Source organism: Thermobia domestica, chromosome 1 (assembly GCF_964235325.1).
Source record: "Thermobia domestica chromosome 1, izTheDome1.hap1.1, whole genome shotgun sequence".
NCBI classification, from domain to species: domain Eukaryota; kingdom Metazoa; phylum Arthropoda; class Insecta; order Zygentoma; family Lepismatidae; genus Thermobia; species Thermobia domestica.
In genome coordinates this window covers 305,096,709-305,110,778 of record NC_137454.1, presented here as the reverse complement: position 1 = coordinate 305,110,778, position 14,070 = coordinate 305,096,709, and the positions used below count along the sequence as shown (strand labels likewise).

Below are 14,070 nucleotides of genomic sequence, written 5' to 3'. Positions count from 1 at the left end.
GATTTACGCCTTCCGCACAGTTGATTTACACGTAGCACGTATTTGATTTACATGTAGGACAGAGGTGATTTACATGTAGTACATGTACAATTGCACGGATGCTACATGTGCATCATCTGTATAAATGTACGCCTGTACATGTGATGCACATAAGCTTCACAGGTCCTATTCAACATCTTCACGTGCACAGTACATGTGCAGTGCACACGTCCTGCACAAGTGATTTACGCCTTTCGCACAGTTGATTTACACGTAGCACGTATTTGATTTACATGAACGACAGAGGTGATTTACATGTAGTACATGTACAATTGCACGGATGCAACATGTGCATCATCTGTATAAATGTACGCCTGTACATGTGATGCACATAAGCGTCACAGGTTCTATTCAACATCTTCGGATGCGCAATACCTACCATGCACACGTCCTGCACAAGTGATTTACACCTTCCGCACATTTGATTTACACGCAGTACCGAGAGGATTTTCATGTAGGACACAGGTGATTTCCTCGTAGTGTAGAGGTGATGTAAAAGCATATTAGAGATACAACGAAAAAAAAGGAGTTTATATATTTGGTGCCTTACGCAGTTCAAATACAACATTGTAAACGTCTTCTTGAAAAGTAACAGAGTTACATGTAACGAAAAAGCAATTATATACTTACCCAAAATTACTGACTCGTGCACTACTCTACCGCACCATTAACGTTCCAGGTCAGTAATCCCAAAGTTCTATATTCCAATCCCCCCCCCTCAAAAGGCAGCTACAGCATATTCTCGTCACCTGAAGACGAGACAATATGGTACTCTGACGAAACTTTGTTTATCAGTAGCGTATATATTAATAAACCACTGTCACGAGCATTTAGACAATATTTTTCTTTCTTCCTACACATATATCATTATAGACTTTTCATTTTGCTATGCAGCATATTGGGTATCGTACCATTAGGGCCTGGAAGTTGAAGACCTTACCTAAAAAACTTTTTAAAAAGCCTAAACATATTAAGAAAATGACCTAAATTTGGAAAAAAATACTTAAAATATGATAAAATCAATAATGATACACTTAATGTGTATAATATTTAAATAATACACAATTCTGGTGATATGTTGAACAGAAAAAAAAATTGCAAATTTGCATTTTCGTCGCCCTGTTTCTGCTGTTCATTTTGAACTACTTGGAGGACAATCCTCACAAGCATCTACTGTCTGGTCATACCTACTATACCTGCTCCAGTCATTCAAGGGTTCCTATTGTCAGAGATTATTACAGAAAACTATGTTTAAGAGTTTCTAATTGAGAATGGGCAGCAAAACTGTAGTTGAAAAAAGGTCAAGTACCAAAACCAGCTGTTAAGACTTAAAGGGAAATGGGGACCAATAAGCCAAATATGACTTAAAACTAAGCATTTTCTGGCCTAAAATGACCCGAAATTAACATATATTATGGTGTTCCTCTTACCTTCGGGCACTTGGGAAAAACTATCTTTAACTTCCGACCCCTATATATGATACTGAAAATATTAAGAAAGAAAAAACTCATACTTGTCTGAATAATTAGGTTCTGAACTTATAAACAGTTGTGGTTTGCATATATATTTTTTTCTTTTAATACAGTGCTTGGTTTGTCAACATAGCTTTTACATAGTATGATTTCATCAAAAGCCATCATGGAGCTATTTCAGATTTAAAATATATGCTTGATAAAGCAAAGTGGCCTCAACTCAATCACAAGTGAAACTAGATTTTAAACAAAATCCAAGTGCAAAAATGTTTATATATTCTATTAACCGTAACTTGGTGCAACTCCGCTGTAATTTTATGGAAATAGTAGGTATTACAACATTGATAACAACTGATTATATATATATCTATACATTTATTTCTTATTAAATATAAAAAGTAATCTACAAGATGGTTGTAGTTTTTTTTCTTTCTTTTAATTTACTTTCTCCGATAAATCCTTGGCCTCAGTCCTCTGCATCCTGTAAAGAGAAGTTTTAAAAGTAATACAGTAAGTGCAGACACTAAATCAATCTATTTAAACTAAATCACAGTCATATTCTTAGCATAGTTTGAGATTAAGAATTTAAATATGGTCCATCCAAATTATACATGCCATACCATTTTCTCCAGAAACAAAGCTATAGACTACCATTTAAGCTCAATAAATCACCACCATCAGCATCTCTGAAATAAGATTTCTTAGGGTATTGAATCAATTCCAGTAAGAGTATTTAAATTAGCAATTTGAAAACGAGGCTGGCTTTTTATCGACAGGTGGCAATCCTGTGCAAACGTGTGTTGAAAACACTGGTAGAACATCTCATGAGTAAATGGTACTAAATGCACTGACCTTGAATGACATTGACAAGTGTGGGTTTAAGTACACGTAAAACTGAGTTATTACAACAGGAGTAAATGTATGAGCATGCTTGTTCACCCCGTGCTCATTCGTACGGACAGTGAAGGATGAGAATAAACTCAAGACTGGATGCAGTAAGAACTATGAGAAGTGAATTTGGTAGAGAAATTGAGGTGAATGTTCACGGATGATCGAAACACTACACTTCGAATGCCTTCTGAAAAGTTCAAAATGAAGACGAAAGCTGTGAGGCAACGCATAACGAAGAAAAATCTAGCACAAATGGAAGTTTTATGTTACCTAAGCTACGGGAAGTGGGTTGAAAGTAAGAAACAATATTCAGAGAAGCAAGCAAGATGAAAAAGATTTATTTTTGTGGCATGAACAACCAATAAAAACGTTGTCTTTTCCATATTATCAATTGTATATAACTGGCTGATCTCTACCACGTTATGCAAGATAGGCAGAAGTATATACAGTAGTGCACTCTGTATTCCTCTCTGCGAGCGGCCGAGGATGGTTTAGAGTATGAAATGCAAATAAGTTACGTACCTGCCCTTGAAATTATATTCATTTTCATACAAATTAAACGTTATAGGGGTTCAGATCCGACGGACTTCCTGTCAGTGCGCCCCTGACTTATATGACTCACAGTGAAACAAATTTATAAATCTTATTGCTATCAAGTACAATGGCATTATTAATAAATTTTTTTAGATATTCATATTTCAAGTCATGTTACTAGATACTGAGACACTGGAAGACTAAGTACTGCTTAAAATTTAACCCAAAATATGCAAAAACACAGTGGCAAATTTGTGTAAGAAAAAAAGATCCTATATCCTAGATAAGCGATCGGCAAAATCCATATTCTCTGTCTGCGTGCCTGTAAATCGAATAGTGCAATGACGGGACATCGGATTATCCTCCTTCCTAACTCAGCGTTGCAATCCTGACGTAAAGGTTTCTTCTTTTTTTCAACTAATATAATGTACATTTTGAATTTAAACAATACTAGTAAGATTCTTAAGAAACATTTCTTTTACTATCAATGAGTCAATTTCTTTTTATCATCAGGTGGTACAGTGTTCCACATAAATATCGCAACTCTATAGTAGTACAATACTTTAATTTATGCATTTGAAATCAATATTTCGCTGGTTACCTGCCTATCAGGCGTTAGTTTAAGGTTAGATTGATTATGCAGCAACCTGCAGAACATTGATTTCAAATGTATTGCATAAGATAAAATCTTAAAACTGTAGTCGAGTTGCGATATTTATATTGAACACTGTACAAGACGAAAAAAAAAATGAAATGTTCCTCTCTTTTCCGTCGATATTAACCTTTAAAAAAAAAGAAAAAGTTTGTTTGTGTCATATAAGTCTACAAATTTCTAATAGTTTGTAAAATACATAATCGTTCTCGCAGAATAAGAAAAAAGTCTTAAAGATCATGAAATCTCAAACACCTCCGAATCGCCCAGTTTTGTTCTAGTGTCCCCTTTGAAAATGAGAACGCCGCTGGAGAGCGTTAATATACACGTTGAGAATAGGTGCGTATAAATTATAGAGAATAAAGTTGAAAGAATGACTGCGTCAAAGGTTTTTTTTTCTGCTTATAAATTACCTACGAGAGCAAACACATTTTATACTCCGTTAGCTACTCGCACATATTTCAAGGTAAAAGCACAGTTCCGCACCTCCTTGCCCGCTAGGTCCCAAGTATGCAAAAATGTCCGCCCTGTTGCCGACTTCTGATGTAGATTATAGTGACAATTTAAAGCTTGGAGACCACTTGTTAACCGTTCTTATTTTGAAAACTGCTGCAAAATTGCATGTAAATATTAAAATAAAGGCTTACGAATACATGAAAACCAAACATCAGAGGTGATACGTACCTTCGTGACCTCCTTGTTTTGGCGTGGTGCAGCCAATCACTTATCGCTTCCCTGATTTGCTCCTCCGAACACTCAGGATATAATTTCTTTGCAGATGCTAGAAAAAAATGTACATATGACTATGTTGATATATATGAAATTATACATTCATTAGTAAACTTACATCCTAAAATAAGAACATCAAAAGTGAGAAAGAGAAACCCTAACAACAATTTTGGTATGCAATCCTTTTCCGTCTGAATGATACCTTGGTAATGAGATATTTGCTGTATTTACGAGAGTATAATACTTCACGCAATTTTTATACGGAACAGATAAAGAAAAACTATTTCGCATACAGCATACAGAGAAGTTTATGCTCCGATTTTCCCCCCCTCCCACTGCCTCTCTGTATTGAAGATTACTGAAATTGTCATTCCCAGCAGTGAGTCACTCACCACACCAATGACTCCCCTCTCAATCTAATTGACATTTTTATCATTTGCAGCAATTGTCAGTGACTTTTTAAGTAAATAAAAAAGTGCAGTCATTACAAAGCATATACGACGTATGATATTTTCGTCTTACAAGTTTAAATAATGTGGGGAGAGGATTGGAAATATTTTGTGTGATCTGGAATTGAACCAACGGCCATGTTTCACATGCCTTTCAAAATTATTGTTTATAATGAGAATCATTGTTTTAAGGTAATAAAATTTGGAACAATTCAGCGGTATAATTGAGTAAATATAGTAGAATTTTATGGCTTCTACTAACGCCAGAAAAAGAACCTATCAAATTAAAAATTCCTCACTTATTGAAATAATTAAACATAACTGTACTCATCTCACTTTTCTTCTGTTTGTTTTGTTTTTGGTGGGGTCTGTGTTACTACAAACACTCAACTTACATTCTATTGCAAAACAGTATATTTTATATCAAAGAACAATTTGTTACTCAAAAAGAAACAATATACAGGGTGCTTCAGGAGGAAAGGTCAATAATTTGAGAGGCGGTCAGATTTGTCGACTACAACAATCAAGTTTACATAAACATATACGTTTTAAACCTTTGTTTCAGATATATCACTACATGAAGTTTAATGCATGGTGACAAGGGTACACTGCAATTATGTTGAAATGCGTACTGTGATACTATAAGACACGAGAATGGTAACTAATGTAAAGAGGACTGAGGAGGATACTACAGGATTAACACTACTCATAATTGGCACCAATGGTCCGCGGAAAACCAACATGCTTCATGCGAACAGTTACCAGATGGAACTTTCGTGTTGACAGTGCACCATACCTTCATCTTTTGCAAAATACTTTCCCTCCGTATTTGGAGGATAGTATTCTTTCTACGCATCATGTGATACCAAATGGACGGTGAACCGTTTTCACTCGACTATCACCCAGTGCCTTCACGCAAAATACTAGTCGTTGGATTGGATGTTTTGGGCTAGTCTAATGGCCACCTAGGCACCTGTTCTAACACCCTTGGGCTACTGTATGGGTGGTTGAAAGAAAAGGTGTACAGTGTTGGTAAATAACAGCGGGAACATAAAATTAATGAAACTGTTTCAACGTAACTCCAATGTACACATTTCCTTGTCCACATGTACCAAATTCATATAGTAATATCCCTGAAACAAAGTTTATATGGACTTCTTGTTCTGGACATGCTTGAGCACAACCTAATTATTGCCCTTTCCCAATAAACACCCTATAAACTATCAAGCATTGAAGACAATGCGATCACGATTAAAAAAAAATGCACAAAAAACTCTTACCAACAATAAACTTGTAGGTTTGTGTCTCCACAAACGACAGCTTCCTCACACAATTTATTCCCGACTTTCCTGTGAGGCTATACAGCTCAGCAACTTCATCCACCACGACACGACGAAGAATATTCTGTGCTAGTTGTTTTGGAGTTTTTCCACCACTCGCCAACATTTGAAACTGAAAGTAACATTGTATCGATTGTGCTGTGTTAATGCAGCGAAAAAATTTCATGCATATAAATAATATTTTTCAATATTTAGTTAATGTTAGAGCAAATAATCACCATAAATTATTTCTTGTGATTAAGTTATCTGCCAAGGTTACATATCTTTTATATGATGTGAAATGTGGTGGCAAAAATAAATCAGCAAATCTGATGAAAACTAGGATCCAATTTGGATAGATTAATACATCTTACTTTTAAACAATCAATGTTATTGGTAGTTTTTTTTTTTTCAATGTTACTTTCGTTTGTTTGCTGAAGAAACCAACCTAGGAAATGCATTACATTTCTTGCCAACTCCACTGTTTTTACTTCATAGAGCATGTGGAGGAATGTAGTACTATCCGAGTTCCCATGATCGCTAAAGAAGATAATTCTTTAATGTGTGACTTTTTGAATGTGTCTTAATTCTGCAAATTTGATAAAATTATACATATACATAGTCAATATACACATACATTCTTAGTTGTTGAAAACTTTTTACACAATTTAACTTATAGAAAAAAACATGCATACGGATGAAACGTATTTAATAACTTCAAAATGTCAACTCTTACGACAATTTAGTATTCAGCACCAATGTTGTAAATGTCAAGTTTTTGTCTTACACATGAATATAGAAGCGAACAGTCAATATAAAAGTGAGCAGAAAGTGAAGTTTAATTTCAGAGCACAATAAGATAAATAACAGACACTCAATATTCTATTATTACAATGAAATAGTGAGAGTAGCAATATAAAAAGTATCATACAAACATCCCTTTCAAATTAATACAATTGCCATGACTTCAGAAAAATATGTATTTCGTAAATTCACAACCTTACTCATGCAAAGCGACGAATTTTTTTTTTTAATTTAATAAGTTAGAACACTGGAATAGAAGATTGACGGACTGTGCCATCAGTACTACTTTTAGTTGTTTATATTCACAATGAGGAGTATTAATGGTGCTATCTAGTAGGAAAAAAAAAATAACAATGGTAAATCTCATACAGGATGTACGCGAATCTGAACCTATAAAGTGGAGATAATCTATGTATCTCCGGAAAACTTAGGTCAAAGTTAGATCAAATTCAGTCACCAAAAATCGGGAGCATTCTGCTAGGGAGCGCTACATAACTAATTTCTGTGAAAACAATTTATTTTCTGAAATGTTATAAAGTCTATAAATGTCTACTCACGTAATATTGTCTTGGTTGCTCATTATAGGTAACTATTTCAGACTCCTGGATTTTTCACCTTTGTGCTCTAGAAAAGATACAACAGAGCTTCTAACAACATTGAGGATTTTCATTGACTTTCAATGGAAATCTTGAAGTTCCAGAAAGTTCTCGTCAGGACGTTTTCCGTGACCTTTTCAGGACGTTTTTACGAAACACTTTTATTTCCAGGGTTTCCAGGACGCGTGTGGACCTTGCATATTATGTACAGCAATATTGGAAGACGTTGGGATATGTTGGTGAATACCAACACACCTTAATGCCGAAACAATACTGCTGCACACACTGCTGAAAGAAAATGCTAACACAGCTTGCGTTACAAGAGTCTGGAGCACGGTAAGGTTCCTCAGCTAAGCTTCATTGAGGAAGAATAAGCACATAGGAAACAAAAAAAAAAAAAAAAAAAATGAACAGAGGAGGATAGTAAAGAGCAAATTTTTTAAAAAAAAAGTAATAGTGAGGATTAGTGACTTGTCCCTTAAAAAATGCTATGACTTATTTAGCATATTGCTAATATGTAGCAACTTAAATCATCACTGGAACTGTCTTTGGCTTGTATTTTTAATAATGCAATCACTAAAAATATAGGAAATATAGGAGAAGATTAAAATATAGGACAAATATACACACATTTCCAAACAAATAAGAAAAAATAGGAAAAAGAGGACAGCTGGGAGCCCTGCATAACATCACTTAGGAACTAGTGTGTGCCTTATTCAAATATCCATGTTTCAGAATCGTGCGGCATTTGCGCATTAAAGCTTAGAGAGGCATTTCGGAAATGCTCCGGAAATTTGAAGTACTAATCAACTGCCTGTACAGAAATTGATGCGCAAATGCCGCACGATTCTGAAACGTGGATATTTGGATAGGACACATACTAGTTCCTATGTGACGCTTTGACCCGACCACGATTGGTCCCATAGTACTGGAGCCATGGATCCTTAAAGTTAATTTTCTCACGTTTTCGGTAGTGTAACACCTAACAGTTGTACAACGTATTTAGCGCCATACTAATATATATAAATTAACTGGCCCGTGTGGACAAATAATAAATATCTCATGGCGTTTGTCGTATACATAATTAAAAACTTCCTATTAGTTTCCAAAAATAGCGGAAAAATTATAGTATGTAGATACGACCTAGTTTCCCACATTTAAGAAAATGAAAGTATTATGAAAGAAAACACTTCAATTTTTACCATATCTTTCTTACATATTACTACACAGTTATTTCGCGTCAAATCACATTTGTAATATGCTCAAATTTAAATTGTGTGTGTTCTCAAAACAAGTTTTAAAGTCAAATCTAGCACACACAATCCATTTACATTATTGTGGACAATTTAGTTTCAATTCACTATTTGGGAGGCGCGGTGGCTCAGTGGTAGAGCGTTCACCTCTGGTGCTTGGGGTCCCGGGTTCGATCCCAGCCCCCGCCAAGTGAGCTTTGTGGTGGACAAACACCGTGCTCGTGGGTTTTCTCGGGGTACTCCCGTTTTCTCCCACTTTCTTCATTCCACCATTTTACTCATCTCTCATTATCACCGTCTCCTTTAGCCTAACCGGCATAACCGTGGGACGTAAAACTCAAAGATTTCATTTCATTTTTTCAATTCACTATTTACAAAGATTCATAAGTGACTATGAAAAATTTAATAGCAGTGAAGGAAAAAATATCCTAACTAGATAACACTCATAAATCATTCAAACTCAGCTCTTTTTTGATAAGATTGTGCTTTTTCTCGTACTACTTTATTTTTTGTAAGAATCTACATAACGGGTTAAAGACATGACTGAACAGAGCTTTGATTTTTTTGTGAAGTGCAAATTTCGTGCATTATTACAGAGAGAGAGAGAGAGAGAGAGAGAGAGAGAGAGAGAGAGAGAGAGAGAGAAAATGACAATAGCATAACAGACAACAGGGCGCAAAATTTCAAAGTCAGACTCACTCGCCAATACAAAAATGATGGTCGCCAGTATCTCTCACGTACAAATTATGAGAGGTCCCCCTCCCATGGTCCTTGGTTTGACAAAGAGATTGCATTCGGGCATAAAATTTGAAACCAAGTTATCTATTCTAGGCACTGGGCTATCCCCCAGCTGTTCTAGCTTCAAAGACATCCAAGAGAAATTGTCCATTTGGACACGAAACCGGGGTTAACTGGTCACAAATGTGATTGCCGACTCACTCACGAAGGACTCTTGATAAAAATACGTTGTACTGATCTTTACATAAGCTTGCTTGTTAATAGCTATAATTGTCAAGAGTAGGGATGGCCAGAACCGGTTCCTGTTGGAACAGTTTTTCGGGTCTGAACGGATCCGGTTCTAGAAGATCCGGTTCAACAACCGGTTTTTCGGATCCAGGTCCGGAACCGGTTCTTCGGATCCAGGTCTGTAACCGGTTCTGGAACTGGGTTTTCGGATCCAGGTCTGGAACCGAAACTTTGTGACGATCCCTACACTAAACACGAGCTGCTGGAAGGCTGTGAACAGTGTGCTAGATGAAATGGTGGAAGCGACAGGCAGGCACCCAGGTGGCGGCCGCTTGTCTCATTTAGCTAAATTAACTGGGTAACTGGCAAACTTAATGGTTAAACAGGCAAATTGGCCAACTCATTTGGCTAAACACTCACTGGTGGACCAAAATAAAAACAAAAAACACTGGTGGACCAAAATAAAAACAAAAAAAAACTGGTGGACCAAAATTGTTTTCTGGGGGCACAAGAGAGTTTGGGCGGGGAGAGCACAAGCGCATGGTCCTCTTTGCAGTGTTTTGAAGGTGAAATTTGTGACTCCTTTACGGGTCTTTGGGGGCTTTCGGATCCAAGTCTGAAACCGTTTCCTAAGAACCGGTACTGGAACCGGAACTTTGTGGCCATCCCTAGTCAAGAGTCATTTCAGAAGGACTAAAAGACAAACAGTTACACAAGTAAAAACATTATACAGAATTATATATATAAATCGGGAAACTCCATTGGGAAAATCCTGTTATTTAAATGTATTTGTGTGTAAAATTTGAAGGTCAACATATCATAATCACTAGGCTAAAACTGAGGTATTAAATTAAAAATTGGGTATGTAGATATTCAATAAAATTAAAACAAAGTGAAATCCAAGCTGATGTTGGAAGCTACGTAGGCAGTTGATAAATTTTGCCAATTTCTATCAATATGTTTAAGCAGCCTTGGCTTCTTTATAAAACAAGTAGAAATATATAACTTGGTTTTATTTCGTATGTTTAGGCTTAAATTCCTTATGAAATACCAACGTTATCACGGAGAAGACTTTCGCTTAAAGAGACACCTCGAATTGCTACTTGCTTTACACCTGAAAGATGGACCGAGAATTGAACACGGGACCCCTCGATTAAAAGGTGAAAAGTAGATAAACGTAATGCGGATGGTTTGATATGTGGAAACGTCACCATAAAGTTCACACGATTTAAACATTTTTCTTTTTCTTTTTTTTCTTTCTTGTTTAAACCATTTTTTTTTTCTGAAAAACCAGCTGGTTTAAACCAACCCTGCCTCGCAGAGTTATCTTTTGTGAAGTAAGTCACAGTGGAGATGTTACATGTGAGACCTACAGTAAAGAGTTGCCCTTAAGCTATATCCTGAATCAATTCGATCTATATTCAGATATCCTTTTTAAATATTGCATGTTGCAGTAAGGTCTTCAAAAAAATGCTTGTATGGGTTCACTCGAGCAGGCGGTTCTACCGAAAACAAAATTTATAGGTAAAATACGATGTGAAACACTTTTCGTAAAAGAAGCAGAGTGTAAATATAAGTAATTTCTGTCAGTGGATATCATATTGAAATACATTTTCAATGGTAGTGAACGTATTCTACATGTAACTATTTACTGAAGCGGAAGAATACAAGAATGCGAAGAAGGTGAAAATAAACTGCGGGAAAGTTCCGTTCGTGTTAGCAATGGACGACTGCGATAGATATAATGTAAGCATACGATTAGAGAGCGTCGATACGTGTGATAAAGAGCGTCGTATTATAGTTTTTCAAGCGTCATGGTAAGTGTAGAAAAGTAAAAATTCAGAGCATACGAATTTCTCCTCGCAGCAGACCATTTGTACGCGGGAAAGCAGTGAAGCCATTTTGAAATTAAGAATTACTACTATTATATAAGTGCTTTTGAAGGTAAAAATTATTGCAGATATTTAATGTATGTTTTCACTATCCTCGTTTATGCGTATGCCCTTGTTGCTGACCCGCCTGCTCCCTACGAACGCACCCCTTTGATCCGCTCGGGCCTCCTGCTGCGCTCCTGCCCTGATTCGGTTAGATAGCATTCGTGCTTTTTAGTGGCCACCTAGACAAGTTGGTTCGTGGTTTATGCATTAGCTCCTCATTTAGTGCATGTTCTGCAAAAAGAAACCGGAAAATGCAATAAATGCGTGTAAATTTCATAGAACCGTTTGCTCGAGTAATGCCTTTATACCTTTCTTAAAAGATGGCTCAAGAAAAATACATGCATACGATCAGGTTCTATTTTAACGGCAAGGTTCTTGATTACTGGTCCCTTCCCATTGAGCAGTAATAAAGACAGAAAACAACGTGCCCTGCGGGGTTCTAACCCGCCTTCACTCGCTAACGCTCGCTCGGCAATACTGTATAAGTTAAATGCATAAACTTAGTACAGAAAGAAACCTACCCAGCTACTAATCTATATGGGGGACCAGTAATCTAGAACCTTCCCTATTTTAACTATTACCCCTAATTCCCATTCTGGATTTGGTAATGATACTAGCATACCTTGATTTGATTGTAAATTATCTCGGAGGTTCTGCCGTTGGAACACTACCTCCTTTCAAATGTAGGGTTATGTATGCATAATTTATTTCATGTTAAAAGGACTACGTGATAATGACTCTTGCAGATCTTTCTTTAAAGAGATGCAAATCATGACAGTGCCTTCAATGTATATCTATAGCTTCAATGTCCCCTCCAAAAACATAAAATGTCAACTAATAAATACTGCTTGAGAAGAACAGGATGCATGTGTATACGGCAACATTAACACCAGTTTTATTATTTAAACGGGTGCTTTATTAAATTTTACAAATTACAGTAAAATTAAGTTCATCACTCACCTGATTATAATATAATGTTGAATTCTTCGCCTTCAACAACATTGGACAAACACCACCACACCACAGCTCGTACCCGACCACACAAATAAGCGCGCCGTGCATGGCTAATACACAGCTCCAACCAGTGCGCATGCGTGATTCGAAATAAAAATTAAATTAATAACTAATAGAGAAAAATAATATTTTACTTCCAAACAATAATAATCTTATTAAGATTATTATATTTACATATCTTTTTGTATGTATATAATCAGACACATATCTATTCGGTTCTCACGTCATTTATTACATCAAAGCGAACACTGCACATTTTTTATGCTACTGAGAGAGCCTATTTATAGCGTGTCGATTTATCTGATTGAATATTTATTCCAATGTACTTAAGCCTTCGAAAAATGCAGGTTACATTATATTGTTTATTTAGAATGAGTAATATAATAATTTTTAAAAAATTGAACTTTCAATTAAAAATACTGTAGCCATATTTAATGTAAATATTAGCAGAATGAAACTAAATACACTTGCACGGTATTACGAATGTGTCATACACATGTGCAGTAGCTGTGCAAATGCACATGTGCACACAACGGCTTAAGCACGGGTTATATAAATGTGTACTGCATCCACGCAAATGCACATGTGTACATAACGGCTTAAGCACAGGTTATATAAATGTGTGCTTCATCCATGCTAATGCACATGTGCACATGCACTTCTTAATCACGGGTTATGTACGTATGCCTCATCTACACAAATGCACATGTGCATATAACGGCTTAATGACGGGTTATATAAATGTGTGTTTCATCCATGGTAATGCACATGTGCACATGCACTTCTCAATCACGGGTTATGTACGTGTGCATCATCCACACAATGCATATGTGCATATAACGGCTTAAGCACGTGATATACAAATCTGTGCTTCATCCATGATAATGCACATGTGCACGTGCACTTCTTAATCACGGGTTATGTACGTATGCCTCATCTACACAAATGCACATGTGTACATAACGGCTTAAGCACGGGTTATATAAATGCGTTTTTCATCCATGCTAGTGCACATGTGCACGTGCACTTCTTAACCACTGGTTATGTACGTGTGCCTATTCTACGGAAATGCACATATGCACGAAACGGCTTAAACACGGGTTATATAAATGTGTGCTTCATCCATGCAAGTGAACATGTGCACATACATAACTTAGTCACATGTTATGTGCGTGCGCTTCATCTACGCAAATGCACATGTGCATATCACGGCTTATGCACGGGTTATATAAATGTGTGTTTCATCCATGCTAATGCACATGTGCACATGCACTTCTCAATCACGGGTTATGTGCGTGTGCATCATCCACACAACTGCATATGTGCATATAACGGCTTAAGCACGTGATATACACATCTGTGCTTCATCCATGATAATGCACATGTGCACGTGCACTTCTTAATCACGGGTTATG

The 14,070-nt window shown here is 36.4% G+C and overlaps 1 protein-coding gene across 1 annotated transcript; it reads right to left on the bottom strand.

Moving 5' to 3' along the window:
* Positions 1-1,850: 1,850 nt before the first annotated feature.
* On the bottom strand, positions 1,851-12,756 carry LOC145661755 (uncharacterized). The gene is made up of 4 exons (XM_081727093.1): positions 12,602-12,756; positions 6,047-6,218; positions 4,273-4,369; positions 1,851-1,992 (listed from the first exon to the last, which is right to left on the bottom strand). Exons 1-4 carry the CDS (start codon positions 12,731-12,733, stop codon positions 1,947-1,949), a joined length of 447 nt encoding a protein of 148 aa, XP_081583219.1. The 5' UTR covers positions 12,734-12,756; the 3' UTR covers positions 1,851-1,946.
* Positions 12,757-14,070: the final 1,314 nt, after the last annotated feature.

Bases quoted from the DNA above. Each gene is read 5' to 3' on its own strand.
- LOC145661755 (XM_081727093.1), bottom strand. From the start codon at position 12,733: ATGCGCACTGGTTGGAGCTGTGTATTAGCCATGCACGGCGCGCTTATT. The intron at 6,219-12,601 runs GTGAGTGATGAA...TGTTACTTTCAG, and splicing joins CAACATTATATTATAATCAG to TTTCAAATGTTGGCGAGTGG. The intron at 4,370-6,046 runs GTAAGAGTTTTT...ATTTTTTTCTAG, and splicing joins AACCTACAAGTTTATTGTTG to CATCTGCAAAGAAATTATAT.